At 26.7% G+C, this 24,657-nt stretch overlaps 1 protein-coding gene across 5 annotated transcripts in view; it reads left to right on the forward strand.

Annotated features, from left to right (window-relative positions):
- Positions 1–24,657, forward strand: part of mgl (megalin) — a 148,760-nt gene that overhangs the window by 51,923 nt on the left and 72,180 nt on the right. For 4 of the 5 annotated variants that reach the window (XM_067285791.1, XM_067285792.1, XM_067285793.1 and 1 more), the window contains exons 2-10: positions 7,345–7,464; positions 11,006–11,140; positions 14,565–14,687; positions 15,863–15,982; positions 17,448–17,564; positions 18,307–18,429; positions 23,624–23,743; positions 23,861–23,986; positions 24,373–24,533. In XM_067285791.1, the coding sequence (XP_067141892.1) occupies positions 7,345–7,464; positions 11,006–11,140; positions 14,565–14,687; positions 15,863–15,982; positions 17,448–17,564; positions 18,307–18,429; positions 23,624–23,743; positions 23,861–23,986; positions 24,373–24,533 (1,145 nt within the window). The remainder of the gene's footprint in view (positions 1–7,344; positions 7,465–11,005; positions 11,141–14,564; positions 14,688–15,862; positions 15,983–17,447; positions 17,565–18,306; positions 18,430–23,623; positions 23,744–23,860; positions 23,987–24,372; positions 24,534–24,657) is intronic. The other variant, XM_067285794.1, reaches the window with a different exon arrangement.

A 24,657-nucleotide genomic window follows, 5' to 3' on the forward strand; every position in this document is an offset into this window, starting at 1 on the left:
TCTTTTTGAATTTTTTTCCTTTTTGGAATTTATCGAAGACATGTACCAAACACAAGTAGCAGACTTGATAGACTTGCTTCATAGGATTGCTTTTGAAATTGCTCTGCAGTTGCTAGAAAATATTGGTGAGAGTCAAATACTATTTGGACATCTGATGCATCACAAAAAGTCACACATGTGGAGATTTATTGATCCCATAAAATCTCTGCAAGTTTTTCCATCTTACCCATTAAAAAAAATTATTGTATATATGTTTTGCACTGATTTTTAACAATCTCTTATTAGTAGTTTTCATCCCAGACACCCTGTATATAAGATTGCCTTGAGTCTTCCATTAGAGAGTATTTTAATTATGAATTCATTGGACAAGTTGATGTGGCTCCTAATATTGTGTGATCTTCTTTAACAATGTTTGACAGTTTACTTTGGAATATTATCAATGAGAAAATTAGCTGTGCCTTGCATAGTTTAGTATCTAAAAACAGTTATTGGATATTGTTTTAATGATTTAAAATCAACAAAGTAAAGATGATGTCCAGAATACAGGAGAAAAATTAAAATTTGTGTAGGGAATAGGAGGAGGCACACCAACAGTTTTCAAGTAGCATGCATGGGGACTTTGTGGCCATTTTCTATGTGTGACTTGTAATAATCAGTCTCAAAGCTTCCTTACATCGTCCAGAAATACTTTATTAAAAACAAACATTTTTGGCCTATTTTATGGGCCTGTTTTGGGTTCTGCATGGTCTACTGAGACACTTTAAACCATTCAGTTCTAATGAGTAGAACCTGAAGCAGGCTCGTAAACTAGGCTGAAAATGTTTGTTTTTAATGAAGTATTGCTGGAAGATGTAAGGAACGTGAGAGATTGATTATTGTCAGGATAAGTTCCAGCTTCGACCAACACATTGCTTAGTGACTTGTGATAACAAAATGCTATTATTTCATAAAATACTATTTCAAATTTACTTTCCACTTCTAAGTTTTTATTTTAAAAATATTTTTCCATAATAGAAGCATACTTTTATATGTTAAACATGTTTAATAGCATAAATTTTTAATAAATTTTACAAGATGTCACTGCAAATTATGCAAGTAAATCACATACAGAATTTAGCATAGTTTTCTCAAGCTTTTCTATCACGTATACATTTTTATATATTATAAATAGGGATTGCAATCCAGCAGTGTTTTCAATCCAGCTGGATTTTTGCTGGACCAACATCATTCCAGCTGGATCCAGCGCAGATGTATTTTCGGTGCAATAAAGTGTTATCTATCTATCCAGCAATTTATGGTTTTTTTTTAAAAAAATAAAACATTTTTTTAAAAATACTTAAGAAGCTTTTATTATTTAGACTGGTCACTATAAATCAGTAAAACTTCTTATACATTTAGGTAGTAAACTTAACTTTGGTTCGGTTTAACACTTGAGATAGAGATAATTAACTTTAAATGTTTAGTTAGATTATAATTATAATGTAATCTTTAAGTTAAATAATAGCAAAGGTAATTCTACTAATTAATTTATATTAATATATTATAATAATGTAAGGACGGATAATCAGTGGCTAAGTGGCTATCAGTGTTACCAGTTTTCTTATATAGGCTCTACATATCAGTCTGTAGTTACTTATAACTAACTAGCTGACCCAGCCACGCATTGTTGTGGCTCAAAATGTATCTATTACAAATGTATAACACTTCCCCTGTGGGGAGAATTTCAAAAAATCCCTTCTTAGTGTACATTCTCTTGACGTACCCTATTAAAACGCAATCAAAAACACATCTAAAATAGTATAATAAAAGCCGAGTTCTTCACAGTAAGCCTTAATCCTGTCCCTCTCCCTCGCAAGGAAATATCGAAAAATCCCTTTTTAGTGTATATTCTGTTGACGTAACCTATTAAAATGCGATTAAAAACGCAAAAAACCATATGTAAAATAGTATAATAGAAGCCGAGTACTTCATGGTAAGCCTTAATCCCATCCATCTCTCCCCAGTAGGGGGAATTTCGACATGTATATTATATAAAAACACGTGCGTATTCGAATGCAATGTTGTGTCAAAATTTCAAAGGAATCGATAGGAACAAACAAACGTTATATTTTATTTATATAGATAGATAGAAAATGATCTGCTTTAGTCCATTCTCACAGAAAAGCATAATGCCTCACAGAAAAGCAAACTTAGGTCGTCGGAAGTTAGCGCCATCTGTTGGACATAAAAGCCTTAATCCATATATAAATATATTTTTGAAAGGGGGGAAGTGATGGTCTTCACATATGCCAGAAACCTTCGCGGGAGTGTATTAAACAACTTCCCGAAGTTTCATGGCAATCAGATAAATGGTGTGGTAATGCATGAAGGACAAACACACAGACAGACAACAGACATACATTCGTTTTTATATATATAGATTTAATTATTCGTGTTAGTAAAGTAGTGAGTAAGTAATTAGTAGTTAGTTATTATTATCACAATCAAGAATCACATACATTCATATCATCATATATGTAAGATACTGATACTCATTAATTTAATTAATTAACTATTTAACTAACTAAGTAGTCTCGGTTTCTCACTAATTTTCACAATAAAATTGCCTTGCCTAGCCCATTAACTACTTATAGAATAAAAGTTAAAAACTCTAACTTAATAGAATTAGAATAGAAGTTATAAAATATTAGTCTTGTCTTTAAAATTAAATCAATCACTTCTGTTATTTTTTTGACTTTTCTGGAAGTAGGATCTCAAGAAACAAATGGTATTGATGATGTTGTCTCCCAACCTACTTCTTAATGAACTGTATATATACCCCGCTGCAGAGAAAGCCCTTTCTGCTTGTACGTTAGTTGGTTTCAGGGTCATCAAATAATCATAAATCGTTTCATCACGTGATTCATTGACGTCACAACTGACCGTAAATTAGAATTATGCACCAGGATTAGGAGAGGAGTTACTTATTTTATTTAGCGCGAAGACACTTTATTTAGTGAGAGCAGAAAGTCAACTGGCAATTACATCAGCAGAGGCAAAAGGGCGGGCGGTGCAGTGTAGAGAGGGGGTGTAGCACGTGCCGCATTGAACGGCAATGTCACTTTTGCCGCCGAGTGATAGCGCACGTAGCAAAGCGGCAACGCCGACAACATAGACTTTTTCGTCATTATTTAGAAAGTTAATTGAGTATTTGCAGATTCGCAATGCTGGATCCAGCACCTGGTGCTGGATCCAGCAGGCCGAAGAATGTGCTGGATCCAGCTAGATTGCTGGATGAGGGATCCAGCAATTGCAATCCTTAATTATAAAGACATTTTTAGTCACTTGTAACTTTCAGTTAATAAAGCTAATAAGATGTTTTAGCTATTAATCATGATTATGTCAATTATCTAAATTTCATAATCATTTTAATTCCACTTAGTTCATTGCATAGTTAGTGTTAAATGATGCTTGTATAATTTCTATTATACATATTTCTTAGACTTTGATTTATTATTTACAATATTTAATATCATTCATATATTAAATATTGCTGGTAAATTTTTTGTACTTGATAATTCTGTAGTTAAATGTGTAGACTTAAGAATCAAAACACTACTAGCAGAGTTCAAGGAATCACAAATTTATTATGATAAGATGTAAATTGTTGTAAAAACATTTTATCATCAGATCAAAATTAAAGATTCTGATCTGAACATTTTGCCATAGTAAATATGTGACTTCTTGAACTTTATCAGTAATATTAATCAAATGATACAGCTGAATTCTTGCTGGGTTACAGTATCGCTAATTAATTAATAAGATATCAAGCCTATCTCTTAAGTTAAATAACTCCCTACCCCCTAATCCAAATTGCTTGATATCTTCTGTAATTACAATGTGGACAATTCTAAATTTATAGTGTATATGAAAATATTTCTAATTAATCTCTGGTAAAATGATACAATATTTACACTTGCAATTCAAATTTTTGAAAATTTAAATTTGTATGAAAACCATTTTCATATGTTAACGGCTATTTTAATATATTCAAAGAGATAAGTCACATTATTATTAATTGTTTATATGTGAACATAATTAGCGTATTTAACAATAACATCAATGCGAAAAACTATTTAAGTATTCATTCAGTTCAGCTTTTATTACTATTAATTATTTATATATTAACGTAATTAGCATATTTAACAATAACATCAATGCCTGTAATCATAATAATGTGTGAACAAAACATGATATAACTTTTCTTTATTGTATTTTTCTGTATGGATCATTTAAGTAATTAAACTTTAGTTGTTTTCTGCTCGAAACTAATACTTTAATTTACATACAGTAATGAGAAAATAGTTATGCACTGTATTTTTGTTACCAAAATAGCATTTTTGTTGTTAAATAATATTTGTATGTGTTATTTTTCATTACAGTAATTAATTGAATAAAACTTATCATATATTGCAGTGTTACAGTGCAAAGATATGATTTGCACTGTAAGTAGCTAGTTTTTTTTTGTTTTTTTTAAAAGTATTATAATAATTAAGACAATGACTGAATGATCAAGTGTGTAAAGACATTAGCATGTTTTCTGAAGTTCAAGTCCAGGTCAGAATCTTAAAGTTTTTTATGAATTATATGATTCTGGATTTGTTAAACCACATCCTTCATTATCTAGCTACCCATTGTTGACTTGGTCAAAACCTATAATGGATGTTAAAAAAAATCGTCTTACATATGATGAAAAGAATTAAATAGTAATAATAATTAACATGATTTCATTAGAGGTATACATTTCTCTGCTTTATCAGGGATCAAAACTAAAAAAGAATTTTTTTTAAATCCTAGTCCTTTTGGGTTTTCAGTTCATACAAGGCTTTCGGATGTACATAGTGGCGGCCCGAAGCGAGACTTGAACCTGCAACTCCCGCTTACCGTGTGTTGCCAGTTACGCTACCTGGACCTTCGGTCTGATCTCCTCTTTCAGCATATATAAGACTAAGACATAACCATCGACAGCTATTATGGCGCCGACTGGGGACACCTCTGTGCCCACGGCCAGAAACGTCCACTCAAGGCACTTAGTTGCGGGTTCGAGTCCCACTTTCGGCAGATTCTTTTCTTCCAGTTTAATCTAAATTATTTAAATAGTACATAGTGGGTTTGATATCCTAAGGTGGGCTAGAAATCTCAAAATTACTAGGATTTAAGTGGACTGCTGTTATCTTGGTCTCTAGAAAAGCAAAGAACTCTATGTTTAAGGAAATCAGTGGCATAAATTTGATTGATATTTCATTAGTAATTTTTTAAATCCAATAAATGGTTATAATTTCTTATAAACTGTGAAAATCATTTAAAAGTTGTTTTCAATACAATTAACAAACTGGAATTTATAGAACTTCAAATATATCTATTTAGGAAAAATAAATATAATTTTTGAAAATTCAAGGATTTATTCATTTTCACCATAGATCAGTTGATTATTTTGTTATTTCAATTAGAATAAATAATTTTTAATAGTATCTTATGTCATAAAATATAGAAGAAAAGATAAAAGTATTTTAATAAAATGTCAGTCCTCTGTTAAAAATTGCAATTTTGATTAATTTATGTATTCATTTAATTATTTTTTGGCTTGACAACTGGTTGATTGAAGCAGTAAAAGTATCACATTACTTCTATGAAGGATCTAGATTTTTAGCCAAACCTCTAACTCAAATTCTAAATTTTTTTTTCCTGGCCAATTTGAAATAACCAAGTTCCACTGTACTATTTTCTGGCATTATAGAAAATTCTCAAACTACATGGGGAAACTATTAATCTTTAAGCCTTTTTGAGCTCACCAGTGGCCTAGTGGATAATACCATTAAATACTGATGGTTGGTCACAGGTTTGTGCCTGACTAACAGGCTGGCCATATGGAATTTTCCAGGTTTTCTGTATGGATCTAAAACCCTAATAAGGGACCATTTCTCATAGGAAGCCCTTCCTCAGAATGGCTTCCTATGGAAAATGGGGAGTATCTATTTGGCTGTGCAATACATTGCCATATACTATTAATCCAGTAAGTCCTTTCATTGATTTTCTTCATGAATACAAAACAACAACAATTAATCAATTAATTTAAATTAACTTTAAAGACATAATTATCTTGTTAAGTATTTTATTATATAAATTTTATTTAGTATAGAATAATTAGTTTATTAACATTTATTTTTTGCCGGATTATTGTTTTTATAGCTCAAAACTTGCTTATTTCGTCATGATTTTAAGCAACTTTACTCCTACGGTTATCTGGAATAAAAACAATGAGATTGTTTAAGAATTACGATTCTTTACTCATAATTTAATACTCTTTTATATCGTTAATAAATGATGATCTGGTTTTGTTGTACTTTATGTGAATTGAAATTAAAATTTGTTTTTATTTAATTAAAAATGTTGACTTTTCTCTTGAAATGAGAATAATTGCTGTTTATTTGTACTAAAGAATGGTTACATAAACAAATTTTAATGGAAATTTATTTGCTTGTCTGCATGCAAAATAAAACAATTAATTTATATCAAAAATTTGCAAAAGTTATATAAAATTACAATCGTCCGTTAATTTAGAAAGTTATTGTTTTCTAACTTAAAAGTTAGAATGTTACAACTCACAGACCCCTTCTATACTTATTCCAGCAGGTATGTTTATTGGAAAAAGCGAATATTTTTGGTCACTTTTAGAGACCTTTGTCAAGTTATTTTACATTTTTATTTTAGTTGCCCCTCTCTAGTTGTATTACTGAAAGTTGTGTACATAGTTTATAACTTTATTATGTTATATTTAAATTTGAATATTGTCAAGTTTCATATAGAATATTCTATTTGGAATTTTTTTGATCAATTGCGCTCGATTTGTGGAACATATAATAACGATGAAGGTCTCTGAAAGTGACCAAAAGTGTTCATTTTTTCCAATAAACATACCTTCTGGAATAAATACAGAAGGTGTCTGTGATTTATATTATTTTCCAGTTAGGCTGTTGTATTGAGTTTACTGCTTGTTTACTTTTTGCTGAAAGAATCATTAGTCAAACATAATTTACATTTCTTGTATGTAGAATGTAAACAAAAATTTTTGACATTTTTTATTGTCATAACAAAATGACTCTGTTGTAATTGACATATCATGCTGTATCATTGCTGATATGATACATTTATGAAAAATCAGTTGGATATAGTTTGGTTTCTATAATAAATTAACTTGTTTATATAAAAAATAAGTAAATTAATTAATTATAATTCTTATTTATATTTACGGAGAGAATATTTTTATTTTCATAATGTTAACTAAAGAATTATTTGATTTTGCAGAAGAAGTAACATGTAGTCCAGATAATTTTCGATGCAAGAATGGACGCTGCATTCCTCGGAGGTGGGTTTGTGACTACCAACGAGATTGCGAAGAAGGTGAAGATGAGCATCAGTCTTGTCGTAAGTATATTATATTATTGTTCAACTTACTTAAATAAATATTGTTAAAAAATTAATAACTTTTCCAATATACACGAAATGCTAAAATAAGCAATAACACAAAGAAACTGGATGAAGTAATAAAATGGATAAGTGAACCTTTATTATACAGTGGTAATTATTAAAATTGAAGAATTGTTTTCAGCTGCACTGAACAGTTATTTTTAGATTTCAGACTCACAGAATTCTAATTACAAACAACTATATTCTGTGTGATTTTTCAATTTAAATGTATGAATTACTCCAGAACATAACTATTTACAAGTAGAATTTTGTATGTTTTGAAATTTAAGATTACTACACAGTGCAATTGAAAACATTTTATTACAATCATTAAATTATTGATAGAATAAACAAAAAAATTAATACAGGAGTAGAATTTATTGAAAGACTGAAAATATTGAAAATATATCCAGATATTAAATTCTTAATTAATTAATAGTGCCAGATACCAAATTTATATCTTATGTTATTTTCTTTTTTTTGTCTTAGCTTTTCCCCATGTTTATATGGGGTCAGCATTCTTTAATCTGTCTTTCCTACTTCTCTCTATCTAGAGCATCGCTCTCCCAAATCCTCTGCTACCTTGTCTCTCCATCCGAGCTTTGGTCTTCCCCACTTTCTCCTTCCTAACACTTCCAACTTCTCAAGCCTCTTTCCAATGTAGTCCTCTCTACATATCATCTTAATCTAGTTTTCTGTATCTTTTTACTTATAGGATTTATCTTGACTGTTCCTCTTATGTAATCTTTCCTAATTTACTTTTTCATTACACCACATATCCATCTCACTATTCTCATCTCTGCTATCTCCACCTTCTTTTCCTGGGCTATTGTAAACACCCACCATTAAATCTCCATTAAATTTACATCTCATATTATATTATACAAATTTAAATTTCAAATTGTTGATATCTAATATCAGATACAGAAAAAAAAGTTTTTTATTTTTCAAATAATACTCCTATATAACTCATAAACATTATTATTAGTTTGATATTTCATTACATATTACATAGGTATGACTTTTATAAATATTTTCAGTAGATTTTTATAAATATTTTTATATATTGTCTGCTTCAAAGATTAAATTATATATAAATTAAAAATATTTGCAAAATCAATAAGGATATATAATATTTTAGTATATATTTATATAAAAAAAATTCAATGATAAAAAATTATACTACTATATTTTAATTATATCTTAGATAAACTTATATATGAGATAATAAATAAGAATGTGTTTAATCAAACATCTTGACAATTAGTGATGAAATATTCAATTATCTGAAGAAACTAATTCATTATTCATGATTTGCGAGGAACTCGTTTATAAGTTGCTTTTTTTTAGATCCCTTTTCTTATATTGTATTCATGTATTGTATTTTATTATGAATAACGTCTACATGCAAAATATTATTTAAAATGGACTAAAATGATGTTTGTATTGTAACAAAATTCATAAATTCTGTTACCTAATAGAAAATAAAAAAAACGCGAATTAATTCGGTGAATCAGTTCTCTTTGTTATTATGATGTATGATGTGTTATTCCTTTGGAATTTTTAAGTTATGGTGTATTACTTTAGCTAAAAATGACTAATATAAATGTTTTGAGAATTAATCAGTTTTATGTACAAGTAATAAAATTTGAATTATTTAAAATCTATTATTTTTCATGGTATTTTAATTGAAGAAATATTTTGCTGTTAATAAAATATTTAAATATGTCCAACTTGTACTAGTGGCTTTATAATGAGATTGGTTATATATTATTTATGAAGAGAATCTAGTTCAAAAGATTTAGCTTGTTCAAAATTGATAAATTTAGTTTTGATATTACTGATGACCCTCAATTTGAAAAAAACATAGCGATGATCCATTAATATTGATTATTCATTGTATCTGAAGATGGAATGGTCAACTATAAACAGAATTTTATTCGAAATATGAGAAGTGACACAAACATACAGGCAAAATGACACTTTTAAGTACAGTACATGACACTTCCAAGCAAAAATGTAAAGAATAGCTGTCAATGTTCTTTGTTGTTTATTCCAAACACTAACAGTCGCAATCTGATATTCTCAGATATTATTCTACTTTATTCCAAGAGATTTCCTGAAACAAGTGGGTTTAATATGCAACATTTGAACTTCATATATATTGGGATATATAATGTCAAAAGTCAACAGTAATTATAATTTCAATTATGCATTAAATAAATAAGAATTAGAAATACTTCAAGGATATGTTGGTTAAATTTTGTAATAGTTATTCATTCTTTGTAATTATTACTGTCTAAATCGAGAATCTCATTAAAAAACATTCATCAAAAATATCTTTACATAAAGTATTGCGAAATGTTGACTAATAAGTGTTTTGCAAGCTGTTTCTGTTGAAAAGGAAATTATAGAAGAAATGGTAAAAGTTAAATTGCCACTAAACAAAAGTGTTGGTGCTGGCATATTATTGAAACTAAAAGCACAATACAGTAGGAAAAACAATTTTTTGCCATCTTTCCTTGTTAGGAAGATTGCATTAGACCAATTATGGCAGTGCAGTCATCATCATCAGGAAATATGATAAGGAAAGATAAGAAATCTTGCTTAACAGGAAAATAATTTCTGTCTTATATTTTTCTGAATAGGAAAAGCTTTAATTATAATCATCATATAGTAAGACTTCTAATACATTATACATAACAAGATGTATTTGAATTGCTTGGTTCTTTAGTTTTATGTTTTAGAAAAATAAGGAAATAAAGTTTGCCTTATTAAAAAAAATTAAATTATCTAAGATGAAGAAATGAAGAATTATTATATTTTATATAATGAATTTTATGTGATTAACTTTATAACTTTAATTAGAAAAAATTTTAATTGTTATTTTGGATTATTTTTACTTTTGGACTTTTACTTGAAAGAGTTATTTTTTACTCTTGATATAATATCGTATCAGTTTATGCTATATTAATACACATCACATAGAAAAATTTAAGAGAAACATAAATAATACCATCGTAAAAACTTATGTAGAATGATAATGTTTAAGATAATGACAGTATGATGATTGTATAGCAAACATTTAAGAGAAAATAATTGAAAGTATTGTCTGTAGCTGAATATTAAATTGATATTTTAAAATATTACACATTAAAATAAAAATAGAAATAAACCTGTTATATAATTTATTAATTATAAATAAATGAATTTCATTAAAATATTTGCAATTATATCCGGAAATGATACTGAAATTGTTCTTAAATCTTGAACATGTTATATTAATAGAAACAGGAAAATTCTAAATGGAAAATTCAGCTTTAAAATTTTGGATTTTTTTTATTAATTTAGAATGAATTCTTAATGAAAAAACATATAATATCATATTTATGAATAGACTTATATAAATTTTTATTTATATTAAATAATAGTTGATATTTTAATTTTTAAGAATATACTGTTATATTGATTATAAAAGTATATTAATTAATATTTTCAGCACCACCTCAGTGCAATACAAATCAATTCTCATGTGGCCAATATGTATTTAATCAGTCATATTGTATTCCTCGTCATTGGCGATGTGATAGGGTGGTTGATTGCGTGGATGGTACTGATGAGGGTGAGAACTGTGGTAAGTGAGATGCAAAATTGTTTTGTGCAAGATTTGCCTTGACAGATATCAAAATCTTAAAAGACAGTAAATTCTAATTGTTGTATATAGCAGTTAGGGTGGTTTTGCAGTAAGATTCTGACTTCTAAAGCTAGGAAAATAAATTATTAAAAAATTTATTCAGGAGAATTATTAAGTTTTATAATTGTTATTATTAAAAAAAGTAATAAATAATACCACAATAGGTTTAAATCTAAGTATGCAGTTTACATAGAATATCACTCAGTTTTTTATTTTATCTCCTTATTTAATACTTATAATGATTAATAATTAGCTACTTAAAAAAAAAGCTGATGGAAAACATTTTAAATTTGAAGTTTTGTTTTTTTAGGGTCGATTTACACACAGCAGTGACGTGCCGGCACAGTGACTGTTTGGTGCAGTAAGCATCGATAAATATCACACATAGCCAATCAGAGTTTCATCAACAACACTTGTATGATTGACAGAATACAGATCACGTGTCGTAGATGACACTCTGATTGGTTATGTGTGATATTTATCGATGCTTACTGCACCAAACGGTCACTGTGCCGGCACGTCACTGTTGTGTGTAAATCGACTCTTATGAAATTTTTAAAGATAGCTCAAACTTTTTAAGTTCTTTAACGGTAAATAATAATGGACAATTTTTAAAATAATATATGCATAAATAAAAATAAGGCAGTATTCTGAAGCAATATATAATGTTAATCAGAATTTGGGTTCCTACCATCTTTTTTTGATCAATGGAATGTTAGAAATAGCAGCAAAAATTCTAATAGTTCTAATTAAAAGCATTTTAGATGACAATAATTAATCAGACTTTGATTTAATTTATATACTTTTTGTAAGGATCTGCTCTGCTACAAATTCTGTTTTTATTTATGTCGTTTTTTCTATATTAAATTTTTATCTGTAGTAGTTTATTTATGCTTTCGATATAAAAATGAATTTTAGATCTTTGCAAAATAATGATTTTTAAATTCTTATTAGACGTAATTCTCTTCACAACTTGGTCGTGTACAAACCTGAAATTTTAATAAACTTGGATGGATTGACTGTCTTGATAAAATTGGGTTTTAGTTTTTATCTAGATTCAAAAGAACTCTTCATTTTAATTGGCATAATGCTATTAAATTTTAAATAAGTTTTTTTTTATGACATTAACCTTGCTGAAAAGCCAACCTAGTAAGTACTTTTGTTTTGATAAATTAACTCTTTTCAATAATTCTTTTTGTCTATAGACATTAGAAAGTCCTTTTAATTACACTATTAAAAAATCAAAGCTTGAAAACAGGTTCTTGAAACTTGCACGAATATAAGAAGCTATGTGGGTGGGCTTTCGAACACTGGAATGTTTGATTTTTTTTTTTTTTTAATTACATGGAAACATAAAATAGTTTTCCTATTCCATCTTCACAAATAGAAACAACATATAATTAATTGTATTTTTCTTGAATGAATAGTTTTTAAGATGTTTTTGAAGATGTTGATTATAAAAATAGGATAAAGATGTACTTTAAATATTATAATTTAGATATAATACAGACATATAAAATAAAAGAAGAATTACATTTTTTTTTTTTATCTAAATGAGTAACTAAAATGATTATGATACTGAAAAATCTTTAGGAGTTTTATTTCTTATTAGTTCATTAGTCAATACCAGAGAAAACTGAAGTGAATGTTCTCTTTAGTTTTTTGATATGAGATGATGATGATAGATAATATCCCAGAAAATGTTTTAAATTTTAACTTCAGCTTTCTTAATTTGGATTATTTATTTAGACCGAAACATGAAACAAGTTCTGTAAAGTTCAAATCTTCCTTAAATAATCACAAGACTCTATGCATTATACGTTAATAACTAAACATCTATAATCCAGATTGTATTCTTGCTATAATTAAGCCCGCTGTTAAAGAATCTAAGATATAGCAACATAACTACCAACATTTTGACCAAATTATGCAACTTGATTATTTAATAATTAGCATATTGTTTGAATATAATTTGGTTTGGATGTTTGACTGTTAAAAAATTAGGATTTGGTTGTTTGTTTATATGTTAATATTTGAACTTAAAATGATAAAATGAATTCATGTCATATATCTAGGTATATTTTATTAATTTGTCTATGTGAGGAGCCTGTTTATGTAGTCTAGTTTGTTAGTCTCATATGAAAAATATAAAATTGAGTATTATGTTGATAAAATACGTAAATATTTTGAATAATGTTTAGTTTGTTTTTAAATTTTTTCAAATTAAAAATGGAACTATTTATGTAACTAATTTTGTTGCATTGGTTCTTTTTTTATTATTTGTTTAAATTTAGATGTATGAAGCATAGTTTGATGTTATTCTTATTAAAAATAAAAATTTTTATGCTTTGAAAACATTTAGAATAAAATTTAAGAACTCTTATAAATTCTTTATGAGGGACTTTTGTTTGTTTTCTATCAAAAAATTGACAATATAGAATAGAACAGATGACTAAAATAGTGGTATTTTATAATCAGAGCAGAACAGTAAACAAATTTAAAGCAGAACTGTAAAATGTATTAAACTTTTTAGTCTGTTTGGCAGGCATTCCTTATATTTTGCTTTTAAAATCTATTTTATTATATGTTATTACTCCTATATGACATATTAAACCAAAATAAAAATAACAGTATAAAATGTAAAATCACCTATATTTTATTTTGAAATTTAGATTTTATTCGTGCATTTATTTAATGTGAATTGTATTATATTGAGAATAGTTTTTCATATGTCAGAAAATTTATATTTGTCTCATAATAAATGTATTTATATTCTTTAAAAAAAAAAAAAACAGAATATACAAAGCTTATTTATATTTGTTTAAAACTATTAAAGAAGTCATTATTTAATTTCTTGTTTACCATACTTGATGGTAAACAAGAATTTAAATAATGACTTCTTTCTGCCATTCTGCCATAAATAATAAATATATTTTTTTTTTATTTCCATTTAATGAACAAATATTTAACTTACATAAAATTGTTTTTGAAATATTATCCAAGTCGACCTTGATAAGAAAGTTTTGTTTTTATGGCTGATTGTCTACCAAGTTATTTCTGTTTATTCTATTTTTATGATATAATAGTTGTTCAGTTTGTGTGAATTAACATTTTTTTTGCGAGAAAATAAAAGAAACAAAAGGCGTCTTTGTCATGGTTACAGTATTTGACAAAGGAAGATAAATATTAACTGTTGCTGAAACAGCTGTCCTGTTTTGTTGAGTTTAGCAAATTATTGTCTAAATATTTTGTGCATGATTACATCTGTAACTCTATTACAAGTATTAAAGCTTTTGTATTATTTAAAGACATAAATTTTATTTATATTACATTAGTACATTGATAAAATATTTTTCTATTTTAGATTATAGACAATGTTTAGCTTCTGATCATAAGTGTATAAGTGGATTATGTATTCCTGAAAGTCAAAAATGTGATGGATATTATAACTGTAGAGAAGAAAGTGATGAAAAAGATTGTTCACACAGTAAGTCAGATATTTTCTATAGTATTGTTGTTATTATATTCAAAGAGTTTTTAATATTGGGAACAACATTTAAAGAATTCTTCAATTAAGAATTTTAATATTTATGAACAGTGAAAATAAGATTTTTGAATTGTCTCAATACTTACTATATTTCCCTGAAAATAAGACCTAATTGGAAAATAAGCTTAGCATGATTTTTCAGGATGCTTGCAATATAAGCCCTACCCTTAAAATAAGCCCCAGTTAAGATCATCAACCACAAGGTTGTATTTAATATGTTCATTGCAACCCACAACGGACATTTTGAATTGTAAAATAATGATAATAATAATATATAATTAAATATTATTATTGACATTAATTCTTAAAATATATGATAACGTAAATTATAATTAACTATTTGTAAATACCCAAGAGAGCATCTTTGTTCCAAAATACACATTAGGTCTTATTTTCCCTGAAAATAAGACCTAATGTGTATTTTGGAACAAAAGTTAATATACAACCTAGTCTTATTTTCAGGGAAACACAGTAATAAAGCAAAAATAAGATCTAATTCTATTTTTGTTGTTTATGTGAGGCAAAACATTTTATAAAATTTTATACAAATTTCTTTCAGATGATCATTGAAAATCTATTTTCCTTATACCTAATAAATGTAACACATTTATTACACCATTTCCTAATAACATAATGAAATAACACAATTTTTGATCTGTCAAAATATAAGAAAAAATGATATAATTTAGTGCAAAATTTCAGTTGTGCTTGGTTTTTGTTAATTGATGTTGTTATTGCAGAAATTACAAATTGTATACAAAACAAAAGCATTGCAATATGAACAGTTGTTGAGAGATTATATTTGTGGTTATCTTGATCAAACTGATTCATAAATGAATTATACAGGTTTTTTACATGTCATCCGCACACACTCATTCAAGAGTTAAGTATCAAAACAGAAATGTATAACTTATATTTTGACAGATTGTTAGAATTGCATGTTTTTAAATTTAGAGTTTTGCCATAAGACAACTTTAGACTTGAAAATCTAAACATTCAGAAAATGTCACTTTTTTTTTTAAAACATAAACTTGTTAATCATTATTACTATTTTGCTTATTTAAATTTTATATTATTAATTATGTTAATAATCATATTAATTTAATTTACTTCAGATGGAACCGCTTGCAGACTGAATGAGTTTCGATGTGTAAATGGAGATAAGTGTATAGATGAAAATAAGAAATGTGATCACTGGAATGATTGTGGAGATAACTCTGATGAAGAAGGATGTGGTATAAACTTTAATACATTAATACTAAATATATGATATTTATTTATTTTTTACTTTTTAAAACTAAATATATAAATCAAATTATTAGTAGGAATTAAATAAAATATTTTTGGATCATATTTGTTATATATTAAGAATTCAATTATTTGTGTAGAATTTAAAACTAGTGATGTAACGAATAGTATATTCGGCCTCAGCCGAATACCGAATATTCGGCTAGGAGCGTTGCCGAATGGCCGAATATTCGGCCAAACTATTCGGCTTGATTAACGCACGTATGAAAATTGGCGAGCAAATCGCATTATGGCAAAGATCGCGCACCGTGCTCTCTATTGGCCCGCTGTCACTACGATTTTTTCTTCCGTTAGGTCTAAATTATTTAAATTAATTAAATTATAATTATTAAACTTAATATGAGATGGAGCCTAACGTCTACCTCTAGTGCCAAATTGGTTTATAGTTTTATGTAATAGCCGTAAATAGCCCGCTATGATTCGGCAGTTGTTGGTATTTAGATGTAAGTTATAACTTATAAGTTATTTTATTTGCAATCGATCATTTTAACTCTTTAATTAAACACTAAAATTTTGTTTTTACTACGTATTTGTAGACTGAATAGTACCCTAAGGATATACTTTAGTGGTGACATAATATGGTCTAGTTTCTCCCCAATTGTGGAACAGTTCAAATAATATCGTATAAATATTAAAATATACGCGAATACGAATATAACATAATTAACTAAACAATAACATTAATGCCCGATACATTCTAACCTACACGCCATCAATGCCATAAGATATCGGGCTAGATAAAGGCTATAATATTATTTAATTACAAAATAATTTAATACTAGAGTTAGATGCTATTTCTTATTAACTTTAATAATTATAATTTCATTAATAAAAGTAACCAAAATGATTAATTTACTGTGTTTTTGTTATTTCTTACTCCTGTTTTTAGGTATTCGGTATTCGGCCGAATAGTGATTAAATATTCGGTATTCGGCCGAATAGTGAAAAATAGGCCGAATAGGCCGAATACTGGGTAGTAACCGAATATTCGTTACATCACTATTTAAAACTCTTTAATTAATGATATCTTTTCACCTTCAAAGAATAATTGCAATCTATAACAGAACACACTATTGTTTTCCCAATTAATTTTTTGATCTTTTTATTTGTTTTTTTAATTAACGAAATTCGTTATGTTAAGTGCTTGGATTTTTAATAAAGAGTTTTAAGAAAAAAAAAACTTTTATAGAATTTTTGATATGTAATTGTTTTAATTTAATTATAAGACTTTTTTTACTTTCTCAACAATAGATTTTTTCTGTAGAAGTTTTCTAATAGATTTTTAATTTCAAATTATTTTTTATTATTTTTTATCATTAAGAACAAAATAATATAATTAATTGTTGAATTAATATTTATTTATATTAAGATAAATAAAATAATTATTTTTAGACTTTCCTCCATGTCATGATGGTCAGTTCAGATGTGCTAATGCTATTTGTATTCCTTTACGATGGAGGTGTGATGGACATGCTGACTGCACAGATCAATCAGATGAAGCCAACTGTAGTAAGTTAACATTCTTTTATATTAATTTTGCCAAAAAAACATATCTATAGAATATACAAAAATACAATAGACAAAGACAACAGAAAATAGAAATAGACTCTCACAGCTAACAATTTGTTTGCATTAGTAACAATTTTTTAAAAGATAATAAAATTAGAATTTATTAGTTAATTCTTTCAAATAAACTTACATTGCAATATGATATCATTTAAACCAAGTTTATAGTTTTTTTAAATATTATATTGATAATTATTTCTTCAGTATATATATAATGAAATCAACCTAAGGCACATTGGAAGAATAAACTTAATAACATTGAAGGAAAAGTTGAATCAGGAGATAAATGTGGGTATGCCATGTAAGAATAGAATGCTGCAGTGTCACAGCCTTCAAGAACATACTGTTCTGAACTTAAATAAAGTGGGAAAAGCAAACAAGCAAAAAAGCAAATGTGCTAACTGTGTGACATATGGGCAAGAAGGTTTTAAAAGCCTATTATTCATGAAAAATATCAGTACTGATGACTAAAATTTGCAGATAGTGGTTTATCTAGTCTAAACAGCATATGGGCTGGAACATTGACGTGTGATTCTGTTAGGTTTTTATGAGACCATAATGAGAATGATATTTTTATCATTTAATTGATTTGTATTATAATGTTTATAGATTAATTAATCAGACTTCTTTGAAAAAAGAGTATAAATATAATTAATTTAATAAATTAAAAATGAATTAATTTCAGCTCTCATTACTTGTCCGGATACCAAATTTCTTTGCCCAACAGAGAAACAATGCATTGATAAGGAAAAAATGTGTGATGGACACAAAGATTGCCAGGATGGTGCAGATGAACGAGATGCATGCTGTAAGTAGCAATTGATTACAGTAATTATTACATAGTTGTAAAAAACTTAAGAGTGTTATATCATTACTTTGCACCTAAAATAAAATTAATGAAATTATATTGAGTTAAAAAATTTTCTAGAAATTGTTTTATTGATAATAAATTAATATATGAGGCATTTTCACACTGAAATTTGTTTTGTTAATCCCATTTTTATGTCATTGTTTTGATTTTAGTTATAGTATTATTATTGGAGTTTATTTAAAATTAAAATAAAGAGATTATAGAAGCTATATATATTCTATTTTAAAAAAAAAGAAATTTATATGCAAGAATATATGAAAAATTTTTTGTAACAAAAAAATTATGTAGGTTATTAGAAAGTCAAATAAATAAATGATTTTAAATTATTCTTCAGCCAATGCACTATAATTGAAATACTTCAGCAATAAGTTAGTTTTTATTTGAGTAATTATTTTATCTTAATATTGAACTTCTTGTTGCTTATATTTCAAAATCATTATATTTCCAATTTTACAAAATAATAATTAACTAGAACCAATGAATCAAGCTTATTCTCATCAAATTTAATTAACTCTTTCTTTGTCCAGTATATTCATTTCAGCCTATATGACTCTTTTCAATTAGATTTTACAATTGATAAAAGTAATTTTAATTCCAATAGAAGATTGCTATTATAATTTGTAAAATCTAATTGAAAAGAGCCATATAGGCTGAAATGAATATTGGACAAAGAAAGAGTCAATTAAATTTGATGAGAGTGTAATAAGCTTGATTCATTGGTTCTAGTTAACATTTTTTTTGTAAATTAGTGATACAGGCAAGAAGCTTTTTAATAGATTATATTTCCAGCTTGAATTTTCTGATTTCATTGCTGGCACGATTTATAAATAATAAACTTTACAAAAAATATTTTAATTTTATGGTTCAAATTATATGTTAAATCAATTTATAGTGAGATATTTCTAATCATTTTTCTTTTTAACCTTTAAAAAGTTTGTAAGCTCTTGTCTGTCTGTATAATTTATTGCCTGACACTGCAGTCCAACAACTTTACTCTCCAGTTTTCTTCTTTGACTAGCTTTTCAAGACTCATTTTATCATTATCTAATAATCTTCTTTTAGGCATTTCTCCATATCTTTTTCCTGAGATTATTTTTGTCTGTTCTATTTTCAGTGTTATGTCATCTTCCATTTTCTAACGCCCACCCCACCCCATTTGAGATGGTTTGCTTTCATAATATTTGTGATTAGCATCTTATTATACAGGTTCTATATTTTATAGTAATACTTTCTTTGCCATTCATTGCTTACATTAGCTTTTACTAGGCTGAAAATTTTGTGGAATATCCTGTTTTTAGACATTTTTAATTTCTGTTTCTCCATTCCCCAGCTCTATGTTCTAAACTTCTTCTAAGTTCTATGTTTTATGTACTGTATGTACAGTACAATACCACAGAAGAACCATTGTTCTGTACAAATATATTTTTACATTGTGAGAAATTGATTTTCATAGAATTTTGTTTAGTGCAAACATCACATGACTAGCATTAACTCTAACTTCTGTTTTATCACTTGGCCTATTATCTATGGTAAGATTGATTCATAGATATTTGAAACTCTGAGTACCTTGGATATTCCTACCTACTATCACTATATCGAAGTAGGTACACTTTATCTGCCTTGACATAGTGGTGGGACTTGTGTGTCCCAGTGACCCTGAGAACTACACTGGCTGTAGTTTTAATACTGATAGTCTCCTAAGTCAAACAGGTCAATGGTAAAATGAACCAAACAAAATGAGGTAGGACTGGTCCTCTGAATTGGGGATTGTGCTTGGGGCTAACAACTTTATCATATAAAAAGCAGATTGTTATGAAATATACAAGTTTTTAATGGAATACAAGCTAGGAATGATTTATAATTATTACTAGTATAAACTATTAAATTTTATAGAACTTTTATGAAAATCTGTTTTTGTAATATTTTTTTCTCATAAATTTCGTAACAATTTGAAACATTTTGTATTACGATTTTGATTTGTTGGAAATAAAAATTTTTTTTCAAAAATATTTTTTAATTGTAAATAAAAATTACTTTAAACCATAGTTAATGCTTATTATTACTATAATAAATATTTGAAAACTTTTCATTCTTTGAATAATTTTACTTTCTTAATTCATCTAATAGTATCTAGTATCTCTACAAACCAGTTATTTTCTCATAATTTTGAGTAATTGAGAACATGAAAAAATGTCATTGTTTCACAAGAGGATGATGACTTTTGCTTTAAAATATATTTTTTATTAAAAATGCAATTAAAATCTAATTTCAGTTATTTTTTTGGCTAATTTAGTAAACAAAAAAGTTTATACAGACTTAGATTATATCTTAATTGTATGAGTGAAGGATAATAAAGTTATTATCTCTAGTTCTTTTTTTTTTTAAATTTTTCTGTTGTCAAGTTTTTCACTTGTTGTTATGAAGAGAAATTACTTTTTTCAAATTGTATTGGCCATAAACCTGAAATTACCTTCAATAATGAGATTTAATATATAGCATAGATATATTCTGAAAAATGACTGAAATATTTTTTGTTTCTAGATGTTGTAAAAGAATGTTTTATGATAATTTTAATTTTAAATATTATAATTTATTTTTCTTTGAGGCATTACAAATGCATTTTAAACTTTATTTTTAAATCTTGAAATTTATAACATAAAGGTATGATGGAATTAATTTTGTATATATAAAGCTACATTACTAAATCACTCCTTAACATGAAATATTTGAGTGGAAACAGACTTCTTACAAAAAAGTGAATGTTTCAGTGAAAATATGTTTAAGTTACCAGAGAAATCGAAAATATAAAAAAATACTTTATAGTTTAAAAGGCATCAAAATTTAATGTTGGATGTTTATCGATTAAAATGATACACATGAACAAAACATTTTATGCATCATTTGCATACTTTAAAACAGTTTAGAACTATTCATTTTCTTGCATTATTTTAAATTACACTATTTTTCACTGTCTTATTCCTATTAAATTTTTTAATCAAATGTTTTGATACATAGATTAAATACTATATAAAATTAATAATTTTTATAAAGAATTATTATTAATTACAAAAATATATGGTAAATGTTATAAAGTGACAGGGAATGCTTCTGGGATTGGATTGTCAAAAGCAGTTACTAGCTAAGCTGCTAATATATTACAGTGAAACCTTTATTAACGGATACTCCCAAATAGTGGATACCTCTACATTTTTACAATCCCCAGATCTTTCAAATAGGACATTGTTGCTGCCTCGAGCGCCACCGTATTTTTTGTGAGAAAAAAATGATAAGTTAAAAACGTTTGGAGACGAGAGTTTTTTGTAACGGCCAAGTAACGTCAGCCATATTGTTTTTTCTTCTTGTTCTTGTGTAACGACCCGCAAACCGCATTAAACTTTTATCAAACTGCAAGTGTTTTCTTTCATATTTATACAGTCCATTAAAGATCGACAAGCAGACATGTTATATTCATTTCTAAATATCAGACTCTAAATAACTGATGCTGTCATCCATAACCTACCTTAGTCCTGCAGAAGGTCCTGCCTACAATATTCTGAAATAATTAATTAATGTATGAAATATTTTAAAACTTGGTTCAAATACTCTTTCATAGGATGAATTTTGACTGTAGATGTTGAATAAAGACTGGCTTAAAATAGGAGTAGGGGAGGAGGACAGGTTGTAAAAGCTGAACAGTATTCATTATCTGTTAGAGAAGACTAATCTGGTTAAGTCGTCAATTACCATTTATTATCACTCATTAATGTTATCTTATTGTTGGAAATGGTACCAAGAAACAATAAACTTTCCTGAAGTTATTCATTCATTCGATAAGAACTATAGTACAGTAATAACAAAAAAAAAGAAAACAGTTTTAAGGTTAAGACAGCATTTATTTGGTGAAAAGTTCAAAGATCGTGTTATGAAGGTGATTTGCTGATCACTTGTAAAGTGTAGGATGATATTCAGTTTTCTCAAATTTGTGACATCATTTATGATCTTAACAGCTTTGTGGTGGCTAAAATAATTTTTAATAAGTCATTTATTGAAAAAAGCAAAAATGTTTGAAAAGTTACACCTACTTGATAACTATGAAGTTGACAAATCACTATATCAATTTTTATTAGTCGCTTAAATCATAAATGATGTTATAAATTCAAGAATACTGAATACATTTCATACTCCTTGAAGTGGCTAGCAAATTGTCTTCGTCACTTGACATTCAAACTCTCATTGCCTAAACTCTTCTGTTCATAATAATAGTTTCATTTTTTCTTTTTTGTTACTTCCATTCAGGTCCATTTTTTTGATGATGATTAATAATTAATCAATGTTTATATTTTGTCATAATTTTTATGTTCTGTTTAATTAAAGTATTCTATACTATTTAGAATTAAATTAAAATGTGATTTTTACAGCTGAAAAGATAAATAATATACTAAATATATATATATTCTTTCTTTCCTTTTTAATTATATATTTTACTTATACTTTTTGGTATTTTCACATTTTTAATGCAAATTTGTTGTTTTTGTAATTCATCATATTCTTCACTTTATAATGACTGGGTTAAAATACAATATGGCTACTGGCATGTATCTTTGAATAGCAGACAAACTTCTTGGTTCCAATGGTGTCTGCTATTTGAAGGTTATACTGTATATAAATATGAATGTATTTTTGTATATAAATTTGAAAAAATATATTTAATATTTTATGAAACATTTTATTAAAGTATTGTTTTATATTTGGAAAATAGTCAAAATACTTATATTATTTATTATTTAAAACGTATTAATGCTATGAGTTTTGTTGGGTTTCAAAATTTACGTTTTGAATTTTTATATTTGAAAAGGCTAAAAGCTTAATTTAATACAATTTAATTTAAAAAAAAAAATTATTTGATTGCCCTTTATTAAAAAATATTATAAAATGATAAATGTGTTATTTCATTTAATTTATATTGAGGTAAGTGATTTTGGGATTCATATTTATATTATTTTTGTTTAATATACTGTATTATGTACTTCAGTTTTCTTGTGAAACAACACTAAAAACTGTATTTAATAATATTGATATAATATTTCATTAAACAAGTTGGAAAACTTAATATATGTAAATATATATTCAGCATCAAGACTGTGTAGTACTTTAGGTTGTGAATATGGTTGTAGAGCATCCTTGGAAGGTGGAGAATGCTACTGTTCATCAGGAAAGAAAGTTGATCAAAATACTGGAAGATATTGTATAGGTAAATCATCACTAACGCTTAATAATTCAGTTTATTTATAACTAATTATTCAAAGCTTTAAAATGTTTATATATATATATATCAATTATTTACATTATATCTTACATTTCATAACAGACTTAGATGAATGTGCTGAATGGGGATATTGTGATCAACTTTGTCTTAATACTCAAGGAAGTTATCAATGCTCATGTATTGCAGGCTTTGAACTTTTGCCTCCTCGTCATTGTCGTGCCACTAACAGTAAGTATCTTTTAAGTAGATATGGGTTATTTTTTCAGATAAAATGTTTTTATTTTGTTACAAAAAATTATAAAAATGAATTTATGTACTTAAAATTAAAAAATTAAAAATATTTCTGCAGTTTATAAAAAAAATATATTTCAGTAACAGACAATTGACATTAATTTATTTGTGAATCACCATTATTAACATACAATAAATTATATTTAATTTTTGTATTGATCTTAAAATTACTCTATATTAATGTATTTAGAATTAGACTTATTTTAAAATGATTATAAATAAATATTATATATAGTTTATAATTGACCATGAAATATCTAATAATAATTATTTTTTGTAGATATAACATATTAATACAGTTCTGTATACTAATTTGATTCTAGGTTCTGAAATGAGGTTATTTTTTGCCCATCATAGTGCTATATACAAAACAGATGCTGAAGGTTTATCAATAGAAATTGTTACAAATACAACTGCTGCAAGCGGTTTAGATTATCATTATGATCGGAATGTTTTATTCTGGTCTGATTCAGACACAAGAAAGGTAATTTATTTTTGCTTTAATATGAAACTTTTAAGTTTTTCACCAAGATAAAAATATTCTGAAACCAATTAAAGTGTAATTATAAACAAGTTTTAATTAATTTTATTCTTTTTAAAAAGAAAAA

This window comes from Centruroides vittatus, unplaced genomic scaffold (genome assembly GCF_030686945.1).
Source record: "Centruroides vittatus isolate TY-2023 unplaced genomic scaffold, ASM3068694v2 scaffold_3038, whole genome shotgun sequence".
Classification (NCBI taxonomy): Eukaryota; Metazoa; Arthropoda; class Arachnida; order Scorpiones; family Buthidae; genus Centruroides; species Centruroides vittatus.